We start from the raw sequence: 15,566 nt of genomic DNA, 5'->3' as shown, positions 1-15,566 counted from the left end.
CACACATCCTCTTCCCACGCTCGGCCCATGCACGATCACCGTTGCGGTTGTCCCACTAGGGCACAAGGTGCTGCCTTTTGTCGAAGTGATGTGCGTCTCCACTTTATCATTGGCTCAATAACGTCATTGTCATCAGCCAAAGTGTGTCCACTTCTGTACAAAGGCCTGCCCCACGGTCTCACAATGCCACACTCCGTCTCACTCCCTCAGGTGAACTAATCTGAGCGTTTCAACCCCGCGCAGGCGGTCCGAGCTGAGATGCCATCACTAGTCTCGAAGCGATGGTTCCTGCCCAAGCCCACCAGAACTTTTTTTTTCCAGTCCTCTCGTCTTTTGCATTCTACGTAAGGACACAGGAATGGAACGTTGACTGATTGTGGACAGGGAGATCGTGATGCCTTCATTATTACCTCACGTGCCCCTTACACCATTTGGACCCACAATCACCTGAGACACCACTCTAGTTCTTCATATATACCGTGACCCATGGATGGTTTGTCAATTATTATCAATACACAACCTTTGATTTAAAGCTTTCGTGACTGCAGGGATTCATATTCTTGGTTCTTCCGGTAAATTCACGTATAAGGGAAACAATGAAATAATAAAAATATAAAAACTATAAAATTCTCACGACGTTTCGATGCTTGTGTTGCAGTCGAAACGTCATGAGAATTTTATTGTTTAATATATTTTTTATTTTATTGTTTCCCTTCTACGTGACTTTACCGAAAGAACCAAGAATATAATCCACAACCTGTGGAACCTTCCATTGACAGTACCTCCAATTAGCATGGTTAGCTACATACGGTGGAGGCAGAAGTTCAACATACATACGTACCTCTGTGGCAGGACTACCTCGGGATGGTTATATGCTTTTGAGCTACTTCACGTCACTGACTTGGTGATTTGGAGGAGATGCAGCTTACTCTGGGCATTGCAGTTGTCCATGAGTAAATCGGGCCTTTGGCCACGTAATTATAGAGCCAAATTTGTGTCATTCCTCACTTCCTGGATTATTTTCTTCTCATCTCCTGGATCTGGTCCTATTTGGTGTCTGACGCAGTATCAAGAGAGATATATGTGCTCCTTAGTACTCTGCAACACACCACATGTATTCCCCTGCAACACATCAGACAGTTTCCCCTATTAAAACTAAACTATTTTGTATTTTACCAGGTAAAGCCCACTGAGCTATTTCGCCCGTTTTCAGAACTGACCTGGCCACAAATGACAGGTCAACAAAGTGGCTTATCACGTGGACATTTATAGCAGTAGGCAAATACTCTAAACGCGTGGTGTTCATTCTAAATGTGGAGGGAAAAAACCAGTGGGCTCGGAGAAAAATCCACGCGACCATGGGGAGAACATGCAGACCACAAATATACAGCAGGCGTTAGGGTCGGGATCGAACCCACGACCTCCTGCATACCAGGCGAGGGAGATAACATCTCGCCACGGTGTCGAGATTAATATTTCACAGCAATCTAGCTTCCCTATTCCTTTAGCAGCACCAATATTCAAGATAATAAATATATTAATGTCAATACAACGTAATTATAACAATTATATTCATTTTGTTAATTGTCTATCTACCATATACAGTAAAACCTTGGATTGCGAGCATAATTCGTTCCGGAAACGTGCTTGTAATTGAAGCATTCGTATATCAGTTGCGATCACGTGACGCTCGGCAGTACAAAGCGTACACGTGCACTACTCGTTTTGCAAGACCCTCGCTCGTTTATCAAATTAATATTTATTTTAAATTTTTGCTCGTCTTGCAAAACACTCGCAGACCAAGTGACTCGCAATCCAAGGTTTTGCTGCATACGATCCCACCCCTGCTCGTTTGCACCAACTTTTTCAAACTTTTTACAAATCCACATTTTTATTGCTACGGGCAAAAATATGGTATCGTTGAAAGCCCGTCATCTGCGAGGTGAACTGGTGCATGCCTAACATACACCATATGGCAGGGTCCTGGTAATGCCGGTCACCGCAATACCTTGCTGAATTCATCGAGTGGCATGAACCTTCATGCAAACTCCGGTCAACCTCGCAGCGGCGGCTTTTAGCTAACCGTCGACTAAGACGGCCACCGAATCTCGCGCTTTCAGATGCGCTTCTGTGGCCGTCTGGAACGCTCTTCCTTCCGATATTATGAAGCCACTGGAGCTATGCAATTTGAAATCTCGGTTGAAAACTAATTTCTTTAGAAATGCTTTTTTGTGTTTGGTTTGTTGTCTTCCTCCCACACCTCCGATTAGCACGGTTGGCTACATACGGTGCAAAAGAAGTTGAACACACACACATATATACGTACACAAAGACAAAGATCCCCCGTATAGCCTGTAATAGACTATTGGCGCAAGTGCTGTTCACGAGCACCTTTGAAGGCCAGGACGGCACACGAGGCGGTGGGTGGCCAACACCACGCCCGGCCGCCTTTGTATCCCTCGTGGTGATGTTACACATCGCACCAGGTACTCATTTGAGGCTGAGTCGACCTTGGGAAGGCGCAGGACCGGTTCAGATAATCGTCACGGGCGTTGGTGGCCGTGAGCGGGAATCAAACTCGGTCGCTGGGTTTGTCGCGCAACGATCTAACCGCTACACCACCGCTCCCACATATATACTTACACACACACACACACGTAATCCGCGTTCTTCCCTTTACCCCTGTTGCCCCCTGGATGGTGCGTGCGCAGCGTAAGATCGGACCCACCGTGGTGCCTGCTCCCGTCGTTGCCAAGTCTCCGCAATACAAGGTACAGAGCCGCGCACGTTCACACGGGGCGGCGCGTGAGTGTTTGCCTTCACACACCTGGGTGCAATTCCCCAGGGCACACGTCATTGGCACGTAATAGCTCCACATGTTCCAGGCATTCTGTCGGTCGAGTTAGCCGACAGAAATTAATATCCGTCGAGTGTGGGTGCCGTGGTGGCAAGATGTTAACTGCCTCGCCTGGTATGCAGGAGTTCGTGGGTTCGATCCCAACCCTGACACCTGCTGTATATTTGGAGTTTGCGTGTCTCTCTCCCCGCGGTCACGTGGATTTTTCTCCGGGTCAGGTTTTTAACCTCCACAATTAGAATCAACATCACGCATTTAGAGTATTTGGCTGCTATATATTCCCACGTGATAAGCAACTTAATTGAGGTGTCATTTGTGGCCAGGCCGCTTCTGAAAAAGAGCTGTGTATCTCAGTGCTCCTTACCTGATAAAAAATTTTTTACATGTAAGCATCAGAACTGGAAAGACAAAGGTGGCTGGGTAAGGTGCTGATCACCTCAACCTTTCACATGCCATGATGGAAATGTCACACAAACTCGGCACATTCGTCAAGAACACTGTGACCCGAAAAGGAACACACAATACACACACAGTAGCGGGATGTGTTTGGGCAATCGCCATTCTACATGGCACACGGACAGAGAGAACCGAGAGACTGAGTGAATCATAGGTGGAGACGGTACTACTATAATACACCATGGGGCACTGATCAAACATTACCGTAGTCCCTCGGTTAACAGTCACATTGGTTAACGGTTTTCCGGTTAGCGTTTTGCCTCCCATAGGCACCCCTCATGGTTTAGACGAATGTTTACAAAAATTATGAACGGCAGGTTTATGTTATGCACTCTGGCACCAATTTCGGCCAATCCGAGCGCTGTAATAAAGGATATTAATCCATTGATCTGTTCTTATAATAATATTTAGTGTTTAAACGTCTTGGAACAGATAAATGCTTTCAACATGTAATTCCTACAGTGAGGGAAAAAAAGTATTTGATCCCCTGCTGATTTTGTACGTTTGCCCACTGACAAAGAAATGATCAGTCTATACTTTTAATGGTAGGTTTATTTGAACAGTGAGAGACAGAATAACAACAACAAAATCCATAAAAGCGCATGTGAAAAATGTTATAAATTGATTTGCATTTTAATGGTGGCGGTGGTCGTGATGGCAAAACCCTTGTTGGCAATCACAGAGGTCAGACGTTTCTTGTAGTTGGCCACCAGGTTTGTACACATCTCAGGAGGGATTTTGTCCCACTCCTCTTTGCAGATCTTCTCCAAGTCATTAAGGTTTCTAGGCTGACGTTTGGCAACTCGAACCTTCAGCTCCCTCCACAGATTTTCTATGGGATTAAGGTCTGGAGACTGGCTAGGCCACTCCAGGTCCTTAATGTGCTTCTTCTTGAGCCACTCCATTGTTGCCTTGGCCGTGTGTTTTGGGTCATTGTCATGCTGGAATATCCATCCACGACCCATTTTCAATGCCCTGGCTGAGGGAAGGAGGTTCTCACCCAAGATTTGACGGTACATGGCCCCGTCCATCGTCCCTTTGATGCGGTGAAGTTGTCCTGTCCCCTTAGCAGAAAAACACCCCCAAAGCATAATGTTTCCACCTCCATGTTTAACGGTGGGGATGGTGTTCTTGGGGTCATAGGCAGCATTCCTCCTCCTCCAAACATGGCGAGTTGAGTTGATGCCAAAGAACTCCATTTTGGTCTCATCTGACCACAACACTTTCACCCAGTTGTCCTCTGAATCATTCAGATGTTCATTGGCAAACTTTAGACGGGCATGTATATGTACTTTCTTGAGCAGGGGGACCTTGCGGGCGCTGCAGGATTTCAGTCCTTTACGGCGTAGTGTGTTACCAATTGTTTTCTTGGTGACTATAGTCCCAGCTGCCTTGAGATCATTGACAAGATCCTCCCGTGTAGTTCTGGGCTGATTCCTCACCGTTCTCATGATCATTGCAACTCCACGAGGTAAGATCTTGCATGGAGCCCCAGGCCAAGGGAGATTGACAGTTCTTTTGTGTTTCTTCCATTTGCGAATAATCGCACCAACTGTTGTCACCTTCTCACCGATCTGCTTGGCAATGGTCTTGTAGCCCATTCCAGCCTTGTGTAGGTCTACAATCTTGTCCCTGACATCCTTGGAGAGCTCTTTGGTCTTGCCCATGGTGGAGAGTTTGGAATTTGATTGATTGATTGCTTCTGTGGACAGGTGTCTTTTATACAGGTAGCAAGCTGATATTAGAAGCACTCCCTTTAAGAGTGTGCTCCTAATCTCAGCTCGTTACCTGTATAAAAGACACCTGGGAGCCAGAAATCTTTCTGATTGAGAGGGGGTCAAATACTTATTTCCCTCATTAAAATTCAAATCATTTTATAACATTTTTGACATGCGTTTTTCTGGATTTGTTGTTGTTGTTATTCTGTCTCTCACTGTTCAAATAAACCTACCATTAAAATTATAGACTGATCATTTCTTTGTCAGTGGGCAAACGTACCAAATCAGCAGGGGATAAAATACTTTTTTCCCTCACTGTATATTCGATTAACAGTCATTTCAGTTAACAGTAGTTTTTGTGGATCGGGTTAAAAACGTTAATCGAGGGACAACTGTAATCATAAGAAACCCATTGGCTACGAATGTAAGACTGTTCATCGAGACACCTTGAAAATTAAATTTTATCGGGGGTCCCATGGTGTATAGCGCAGCCTCCAATTCCATTCACTCAGTTGCTCTGACCACTTGATCTTCGTGCTCCGAAGAAGAGCCACAGCCCGATAGTAGCAACTGTAGACTACTTTTAGGGCCACGATGTTATTGGCGAATGTGCGTTGTTATTATTGACGCTTGTAAGGCTGCTGCCAAACGTGTATTTACGTGAACACGTGGCCAAATATATACAATTAGAAACCAACAAAGGAGAAGTCCGTGGCGTCATTTGTGAGTTCTTTCAACTACAACTTAAAACCAAATCGCATGGATTAAAATACAAAGCACAGACGGTCTCCAGTTTACGACGATTATACAACGCCACTGTGGATCAATTCACGGCGCAGAAACTTGATTTACAGCGCAGAAACTTGATTTACGACGCATCTTCCGACCCGACTCCCGAACGGAGTCCGTCTGGTTTCTGACGTGACTCCGCGTGGCGATCTTTGCTATTCCCGAGCGTGTTTGTATTGATGTTTACCGATTAAACCCCGATAAATACGGGTGATAAATGGAAAAAAACACGTCGGCAGGTGATGCCTCTACCGTTTCTGCCGCCTATGGGAAAATAGGCGTCTGATTTGCGTCGACGGGGTTTCCAGGAACTCTTCGTGACATCGTGGAGGCGGGGGACCGCCTGCACCACTTCAATTGGCATTTTGTTTTCCAACGCTAGAACGTATTTTGAACCAGCACCACAATGGAGCGTTGCAAGGTGCCATTGCTGGCAAATGTATTCTGATCCATTGTGAGCTGTGGGGAATCTTGAGAGAAGAGCCCCTGTCTTCATGAATGACCACATCGTGTCATTGAATGCTTAGAGAACATGTCAAAGTATTAAATGTGAATAATATCTGGAATTTTTTTTAATATTGCAGAGAATTAATACTACAAAATAACACGAAGTGCCTTGACGTAATTTTTAATTTGAAGGAGAAAGGGAGTCAACGATCAGTATTCATGGGTTACGTGTAAGCTCCCTGTTGATGGAATGTTTTATCTATACATCTTGACCCTTAACTGGGATACAGATAATGGATGGAGCAGTGTAATACAATCTTAACGACAAGGGAATAGATTTCGATTTAAAGCTTTCGTGACTGCAGGGATTCATATTCTTGGTTCTTTCGGTAAAGTCACCACGTAAAAGGGAAACAATAGAATAATAAAAATAAAACAGGACGCTGTCTTTCCGACAGTTCTGTTCTTCACCTGAGGATGGCTGCTTGCGTTGTGGCCGAAACGTCGTGAGAATTTTATTTTATTACGTAAAATTTTTATTATTTCCCTTCTACGTGACTTTACCGAAAGAACCAAGAATAAGGGAATAGATTTGTTTTTTTTTTTTGACAGCGATACGAACACTGATGGCTCTGGGTGTGATGAGATAGAAGTGGGTAGTAATGACCTCTAAGGTTGTATTTGTGTGTCAAACGTGGAGAGTGGTAGTCCAACGGTTAGCGCTACGCTGCACCATGAACCTGGCTGGTCGGGTTAGATTCCCGCTCGCGGCCAACACCGGTGACGATTAAATGAACTGGTCCTGGGCATCCCCTAGGTCGACTCAGCCTCAAATGAGTAAATGGTGCAATGTCTAAATATTGCCACTGGGGAGACGGAGGCCGAGTGTGGTGCTGGCCACCCATCCCCTCATGTGCCATGCCGATCTTAATAGGTGCTCGCTAACAGCACTTGCTCCTACAGTCTGTTAAGGCTATACGGGGAATCTTTGTTTTTGTGTCAATCGCGAGTGATGGGATTGTGTCTCTCTTTGTCAGCTGGAGTGTATGCAACCATTGTTGGCCCCAACCCTCAGTGCCGAGGTAAAGCACGCGCAGACAATCACGCGCGGACAATCACGCGCGGACAGTCACGCGCGGACAATCACGCGCGGACAATCACTCGCGGACAATCACGCGCGGACAATCACGCGCAGACAATCACGCGCGGACAATCACTCGCGGACAATCACGCGTGAACAATCACGCGCGGACAATCACTCGCGGACAATCACGCGCGGACAATCACGTGCGGACAGCCACGCGCGGACAATCACGTGCGGACAATCACGTGCGGACAATCACGCGCGGACAATCACGTGCGGACAGTCACGCGCGGACAGCCACGCGCGGACAATCACGCGCGGACAATCACGTGCGGACAATCACGTGCGGACAATCACGCGCGGACAGTCACGCGCGGACAGTCACGCGCGGACAATCACGCGCGGACAAACAGGCAGAAAACATTCACAAAGGGCCAAATTCACACGTCGATGAAACCGCTAAAACACTTTGCCCTGATGATTTACTCCAGCGTTGGCTATGAAGACATTGGCATATTTTACTCCTCGAAAAGACGAGGATGCAGCCGTGCAATTGCCTGCTTGGTCACGACACTCTGGGGCCAGAAGCGCCTCCACTCGAGCGTCACTCGTGAATGCTGCGCTCTCAAAACGACGTCGAATTTGGAACGCGCCCAGTTTGAGCACAGAGACATGGGAAACCGCAGACAAGTCACCTGGAAGACAGTCACAGTCAGCGCCAGCAATAGCCCCACGCTCTACGGTCCAATATTAGGATGTTTGGCCAAATCCATGAACGAGTGGTTATGAATGGGTGTTCACACAGATGTTTGTGTGTGTGTGTGGAGAGTGGTTCAGGTAGCGGTTGGCGCACTGCGCTACGAACCCGACAACCCGAGTTCCATTCCCACTCGTGGTCAACACTAGTGACGATTATCTGAACCAGTCCTGGGCCGCCCCTAGGTTTATTGAGCCTCAAATGAGTACCTGGTACTGTGTGTAGTAAACATCGCCGCTGGGGAGACAAAGGCGGCCGGGCGTCGTTGCTGGCCACCCACCCCCTCGTGTGCCATGCCGGCCTTCATAAGTGCTCGCTAACAGTCTGCCCCAACAGTCTGTCAAGGCTAAACGGGGGATCTGTGTATTTGTTGTTTTTATAGAGTGACTGTCTGCTTTCCCTGGAGAGTCAGGGGCGAGCCGTGTCCATGCCGCGGCTAGCTGGGACCACGCAGGTACGTGCGCGCACACGCGAGCGTTGCCTGCAGCCAGGGGAGAGACCACGGAGACGATGGTCCCTCCTGCAAAGAGAACCTTGAGTGCACACACACACAGACACACAGACAAAAGTACTGGGCAGAGGTGGCCCGGGTGGCTTGGGGGTCAAGAGCGCCGAGCCGGCACTCACGATACACTGGTGGCCAACCGTGGTTAAACCGGCTTCTCAAGCGCAGCAAGTTAATGGCCTTAGTTCGATCGCCAATGACAGCACAGACAAAAAATATATATGTAAAAGACATTTTTATTCAAACTTACTTCATCACGTGATAGCCAAATGCATGTTTGCTTTATTCTCAAACCTGGAGTTTATCCAAACCTCATCTCATAGCCGAGTGTGTGGTAAAGTGCGCCCCCTTTTGTGTAGAGATGACGAGGCCACTTGAAGGGTATATGACGTATGAGGTCTTGTGTCAGACGCACAAGGTCACAATGCTCTGTGACATTTCCAAATGGATTATTTTGGCTCGTCACAATATTGCTAAGGGTGCACCGGGAAAGAAAAATTGGAAAAAGACCAGAACTTAACGTTTTTTTTAAAGACAAGTACTTGGCAGAACATCAGCGCATAAAACAAATCATGAGGGCACGCACATTAAGATAGGAAAAAATAATCCTCCTAAAATACATACATGGAAGTACAGAACTACTATACACAGTCAGTTCTGCTGTTACATAGTCGTTGCATTGGGACTTGGTTACTGTGTAAGGTAAAGCACAGTCCGCAATAACACGTGAGATGCGTATGGAGGCTGAACAAAGACTGAGATACGTGGGTAGCATCTAAAAAGCATACAGCAGCATCCCGCCTTGTGCGATGCTACGCTGAGGCAGCCGTACGACCGCTTACTCCTACTCGCGCAACGTAGTTCTGGTCACTCTATCGCGTTATATCCAATTCGCATCCGCGTTAATAAAAAAAAATGTTCTGTAATACATTCATCATCGCGTTATATCCAATTCGCGTTCTGAAAACATGTTTTCGCAGAACTGACTGTATGTGTAAGAACGCTAAAAAGCATTTTTTATATTTTAAAATTGCACATCGGGTTGGTGGTAACGTACAAGCATGGACAAACTGCCAGGCGTAAATATCGGCATGGGAAGCCCTGCGTTGCCTGCGACGCCACTCATGTTGACGACTGCAACATGGCCGTTGGCCACTGCACTTGAGGCCCTCACGTTGGTCGAGCGCTGCCTGAACAAGTGGCTCGGCCATCCGGTGAAGGCACAAGGGGCCCGAGTTAGCCGTTGGTAAAACGCTCACCGGTTGGCCACTTGCGAAGAGGCTCGAGAAGCGGTAGTGTTCAACGGCCGGACCATCTGGGTACACTACAAGAGTGGCATCTTAGTACACACAAGAGTGGCATCTGTGTACACATAAGAGTGTCATCTGAGTACACACAAGAGTAACATCTGGGTACACCACAAGAGTGGCATCTGGGTACACCACAAGAATGGAATGTGGGTCCATAAGAGTGGCATCTGAATACACAAGAGTGGCATCTGAGTACATGAGTGGCATCTGGGTACACAAGAGTGGCATCTGGGTACACACAAGAGTGGTATCTGGATACATAAGAGTGGCATCTAGGTATACACAAGAGTGGAATCTGGGTACAGAAGGGTGATAACTGGGTACACCACAAGAGTGGCATCTGGGTACACCACAAGAGTAGTAGCAGTTTGCTTATTTAGTAGACAAGGAGCATGGGTAGTGTAACTCGGGGCCATTGACCATTGACTTCAACTCCCTTACAGGTTTGTGTCTTTAATAAAGCGAGGCTGTTCAAGGCTCGCCCCACGCGTGCTGGAACTTCTCTTGATATTCAAGAACAAAGTAATAAAAGCATTCCAGTTATACAAAATGTTAAACGTATCTTCTCTGGAAAAAAAAAACAACTAAGGTTGGCGAACCACACGTAACATTCCCCAGCTTATTAGGCTGAAAGTGGTCAGGAGATGACAGTACAGCAAATATACTTTTGAACCGACCCTTGCAGAGTTTGGAGGGTTTCTACAGGTGCTTTTATGTTCTCCAACATTTCAAACACTCATGAAAGAAATTGTCTAAACATGTCCTCGCAGAATGCTCCTTGTTAGTGGACGAATAACGGGAATTATTATAATCATACGTAAAAAGTGACTTGAGGTAGTTTTCGCCAATCATCATGAATTCGTAAAACATTTATGATGCCAATCAATTCTCAAACTACATGAGCATTCTAAAACACTTTTGAGAACATGTGTATTGCCTACCTGTGGCGGGTACACCCGGGGGGGCCATGGTGGCGAGATGTTAACTACCTTTCCTGGTATGGAGGAGGTCGTGGGTTTGATCCCGACCCTGATGCCTGCTGTATATTTGTAGTTTGCCTCTCTCTCCTCGTGCTTGTGTGGATTTTTCTCTTGGTCCCCTCAGTATTTTCCCTCCACATTTAGAATGAACTTGCTTTTAGAGTATTTGGCTGCTATAAAATTCCATGCGATAATCCACTTGATTGAGCTATCATTTGTGGCCAGGTCACTTCTGAAAAAGAGCTATATTTTGATTTAAAGCTTTCGTGACTGCAGTGATTCTTATTCTTGGTTCTTTCGGTAAAGTCACCTGATGATGACTGCTTGTGTTGCAGTCGAAACGTCGTGAGAATTTATTGTTTTATATATTTTATTATTTTATTGTTTCCCTTCAACGTGACTTTACCGAAAGAACCAAGAATAAGAGCTATATTGCTCAGTGGGCCTTACCTGGTTAAATAAATAAAAATAGTTAGAGGCTTTCGTCTGCTTACGTCTGTTTTAGGAGACGGGCCCAATGAAGAGATCAGCGTCTGCCGTTGGAAATGGAAACCGATGTGAGTTAGATGACGGTGTGGGTGGAGCGGGGCCTAAGGACAGGCTGGGGCCTGCTATGAGAACAGCCGGAGGAGGTTCGCGAGAAGGAGCAGGCCCGAAGGAGGGGACAGGCCTGACAGAAGGGACAGGCCCAAGGGAAGGTACAGGCCTGAAGGAGGGGACAGGCCCACGGGAGGGCACGGGACGAACCAAGGGGACGGGGCCCAGGGACAGGACAAGGCCCAAAGAGGGTGTGGAGTCTAAGACAGCCACTTTAGAGGGGGTGGGGAAAGGTGTGGGGTCTGGAGACCGCTCTCATACCGCGGAGAGAACTGGAAACCATCGCTACCGATCACGCGAGCGACACCGTCAACAGCAGCAGCAGCATCATCATCATCCCCAGCATTACGACACTGACGTGGAGGCCTACAGGACGTGCTCGCCCAGCCTCAATCATGAGAGACAAGTAAGTACCGGAATGTATCTCTGCCTGTTCTTTTGCTACCATTCTCTATAATCTGTATGTTGATGTAGAATATATTCAGAAATTTATATTTTTACCCCTTGTCACCACTCTTTTGTCCACCCGACTCGCATTTGTTTTTGCTAGTCAGGGAGTTGTTAACTGTTACTAGTTTAGACGCCCTCTGTCACTGCCCTGCCTCGATTCCATTTCTCTGCACTGCCACGTTTCCACGCCCGATACGAAGCATGCCAGCCTGGTTCATGAGGCCGCATTGGTTCATGAGGCCGCATTGGTTCATGAGGCTGACATTGGTACAAGAAGCCACATTGGTTCATGAGACACGTTGGTTCACAATTGTTCATGAGCGAGGCTCGCAGGCTCAGCCTGGGTTCCCATGACGTGTGAACCTGGGCCAGCCTGGCACCACGTGGATCTGGGTGGCAGCTCTCCCTCTAAACAAGGGAGCCATGCGTTTTTACCCGGGCCCACCTCGGCACCGGCCTGAACCTCACGGGGCTAACGGGGGAAGCAGAATGTGGGGTTGACGGCGTCTCTTTGCGTAACTCAAATTGAGGGCCATGTTTTTCATGAAAAATAAAGACGTGCCGGAAAATTACAACATTGCCATTTTTAATCGCCTACCTCCAGAACCACATGCAGCTCTTTAAGGACTTCTTTGTGACCTTATTCATCAAGGACCACCGTCTCACATTCACGTGCATTGTGGCTTTTGACATGTTGAATTTTTTACTGAATTCGACAAAAATCGCTCTTCCTGTTATTTTGGTGGCCAAAACAAAAATTTTACCGGGTAAGGCCCACCAAGCTATATAGCTCATTTTGAGAAGTGACCTGGCCACAAATGATAGCTCAACAAAGTGGTTTATCATGTGGAAATCTATAGCAGCCAAATACTCGAAATGCATGTTTCTAAATGTGCAGGGAAAAACCGGAGGACCTGGAGAAAAATCCACACGACCACGGGGAGAACACGCAAAATCCAAACATACAGACATCAGGGTCGGGATCGAACCCACGACTTCCTGTAGCACAGGCGAAGTAGTTAACATCTCATGATCGTTGTGCCCCAAAGTAGTCGTAGGGCTCAAAGCCCCATGACGTGTGGAGTGTGGGGACATGGGTCTGTGCCATGATGTTCATCCACGATACTGCGTGGGCCATTCCTGGGCCCTCAAGCCCAGTTTCCAATGGGTGTGTAAATGTAACACGACTCACAAAGTCACAAGTGCTGGCGCAGTTGTTTGCACACTGCAATTATCAACCCGGTGACTTGAGTACGATTCCTGGCCATGGCTAACATCCGTGGCGAGCGACGTGGGCCCTGAACTTCACCGCCCCTTATTGATCAGCACGGTGAAGCATGGTAGAACATCCTCCATGTCTGAGATAGCACACGGGGCATTGATCTAGTAAGGGATTGAGAAATGGCTGTAAATCATTGTTAATTACAGAACTCCTCTTATCCATGTTCGTCTTACTCCTGTTATCCACGGCAACTGTTGGGTCCGATTATCCACAATTTTACCCATCATGCATTGTGAAGCGGCTTTGTAATACTTGCAGGTTTCCATGGGTCAGATGAGCTTCAAATTATGTTTCATTACCAGTGGTTCACCGCAATTCAACAAAGATGGCCGTGATCAAAGCAAGTTTACACCGGCACTCGCTATGATCACGAGACAACACAGACAAGAATACAGAGACACAGAGACATCACAAGACAACACAGATACAACCACGGGGACACAGAGACAAACACGGATACACGCACACACAAGACAGACACGAATACACTGCCACAGGCACACGGAGACGCACAAAGACACGGAGGAAGATGAAGACAGAGAGACTCGAAGACAGGGAGACACGGAAACAGAGAGACTCGGAGAGACAGAGACATGGAGACAGAGATCGTAAGACACCCTTCCTGCAAGTGAGGTTGGGCAGGACATGTCACTCGCCACTTACACGTACAGTACAAGAGATGAGAGATCCATGTACGGTAACACCTACTACACCTTTGCGTGTCTATGTCTTTTTGTCCCGGTGTCTCTGTGTCTCCATGTCCGTATCTGTGGGTGTATCCCCTCTGTGTCTCTGTTGCTCACACGGAGATACAGATGCTGCCGTGTGTCTTAGAACCGCCACGTCATTTGCACTCACGCGCAAACACCTTGCGCTTCATTGACAGCCGCTGTGCTTTAAAAGCTCCTATTATCCGCAATATGTTTGTGGATATGAGGAGTCGCATGGCAATTTCGTCCCATTAACCTGCGGGTTATTCACAGATGTTGAGCTTGCAGATCAGATTTTCCGTAAGTAATGTTACGGATAACCTCGTGGATGATTGGTCCGCGATACTGGTCCCTGATATCATTACCGTGTATAAGAGGAATTCTAGATTGTAAATGCGTGTAATGTCTCTTTTGATCTGCTCTCATATCGGACCACTTTCATCTCAGAGCATCAACATTTCACCATCCCTCTACTCGCCTCCGATTAGCACGATTGGCTACGTATGGTGCCAAAAGTTCAACATACATACATACAATGTGTTTAAAGAAGCAAGCGTTTTAAACTGTATTTGTAATTGACAATACACTCTGGGTGTATAATGTGTCTTGTTTTTCTGACGTAACTTTCCAACCAACTCTGACCTTTATCAGTTGACCTGAACCTCTGCAACTTACCCATTTCCCTATCAAATTCCAATTCCCGCCTTGAACAAATTCCCGGTGCAGTCGATTCCTGAACCTCCAACACCATGCACAACCCTCACCCAAAGATCCAGCGAAACTTTGTAATTCCCAGCGAAACTTCGTCCTCAAATTCTAAATGTTGTGGATTCACTCTTCAAACACACCGGTGGGCTGAAGAAGTAACTAATTGGCGTTTTGTTCACGTGACACATTTTTTTTTACTGATTGGCCATGTCGGGTGGTGGAGGGTTGCAACACATAATAATGTGATCTAACCAAAAGACCTTTATTATGAATAATACTGGTCGCAAAAGCCTACGTGCTAAACCAAATAGATATATTTTGCATTGTCAAAGACAATGCATATATTATAAGACCATGTTTGTTTTCGTGTTCACCACAAGTACGTCTCGTTAATGCAGACTTGATTCCTTACAAAAGGTTTATATTTGGTGTTTGAACATCTTAACACCTGTTTTATTGCCAGAAAGGGTCATTATATTCTTTATTCACCACACTGATCTGCGCTGGTTGATTTCGAACCTCTTTCGCACCGTACATAGCCAACCGTGCTAATCGGAGGTGCGATTAAGGCAGGAACCGTAGATGTGGGTGCATAGTAGTACAATACGTTGGATTTTGCTGAATTGCCCTGCGCTGCCTAGCACATAGCCCCACAGCCCCGACAACCAGTGTGTACATTGGTGATCACCATCCAAGCACTGACTAGGCCCCAGCATGCTTAGCTCCTGATAAGATCGGGCACATTTTCATCGGCAGAATTGGCCAGTGAAGTCAAATGTAAACGTTTAACTCCTTGCAATGCTGATGCCGAAAAACTGGGTTAAACATCAACTGGATTTGTGTCACTGCACTGTGTTCCCCTGTATGCTCTACCCATTGCAACTCTGACTTTACCTCGGTAAGTGCAAGGGGAGTC

At 46.8% G+C, this 15,566-nt stretch overlaps 1 protein-coding gene across 3 annotated transcripts in view; it reads left to right on the top strand.

The window, feature by feature from the left end:
• LOC116938948 (voltage-dependent N-type calcium channel subunit alpha-1B-like) overlaps positions 1-15,566 on the top strand; it is a 217,121-nt gene that overhangs the window by 182,457 nt on the left and 19,098 nt on the right. For all 3 annotated transcript variants that reach the window (XM_076061005.1, XM_076061006.1, XM_076061007.1), the window contains exons 48-51: positions 2,712-2,771; positions 7,305-7,349; positions 8,491-8,562; positions 11,409-11,906. In XM_076061005.1, coding sequence (XP_075917120.1) covers positions 2,712-2,771; positions 7,305-7,349; positions 8,491-8,562; positions 11,409-11,906 — 675 coding nt within the window. The remainder of the gene's footprint in view (positions 1-2,711; positions 2,772-7,304; positions 7,350-8,490; positions 8,563-11,408; positions 11,907-15,566) is intronic.

This window comes from Petromyzon marinus, chromosome 5 (assembly GCF_048934315.1).
Source record: "Petromyzon marinus isolate PM22_M1 ecotype Great Lakes invasive population chromosome 5, UKy_Petmar_22M1.pri1.0, whole genome shotgun sequence".
In the NCBI taxonomy this organism is placed as follows: domain Eukaryota; kingdom Metazoa; phylum Chordata; class Hyperoartia; order Petromyzontiformes; family Petromyzontidae; genus Petromyzon; species Petromyzon marinus.
This window is presented reverse-complemented; position numbering and strand designations above follow the sequence as displayed.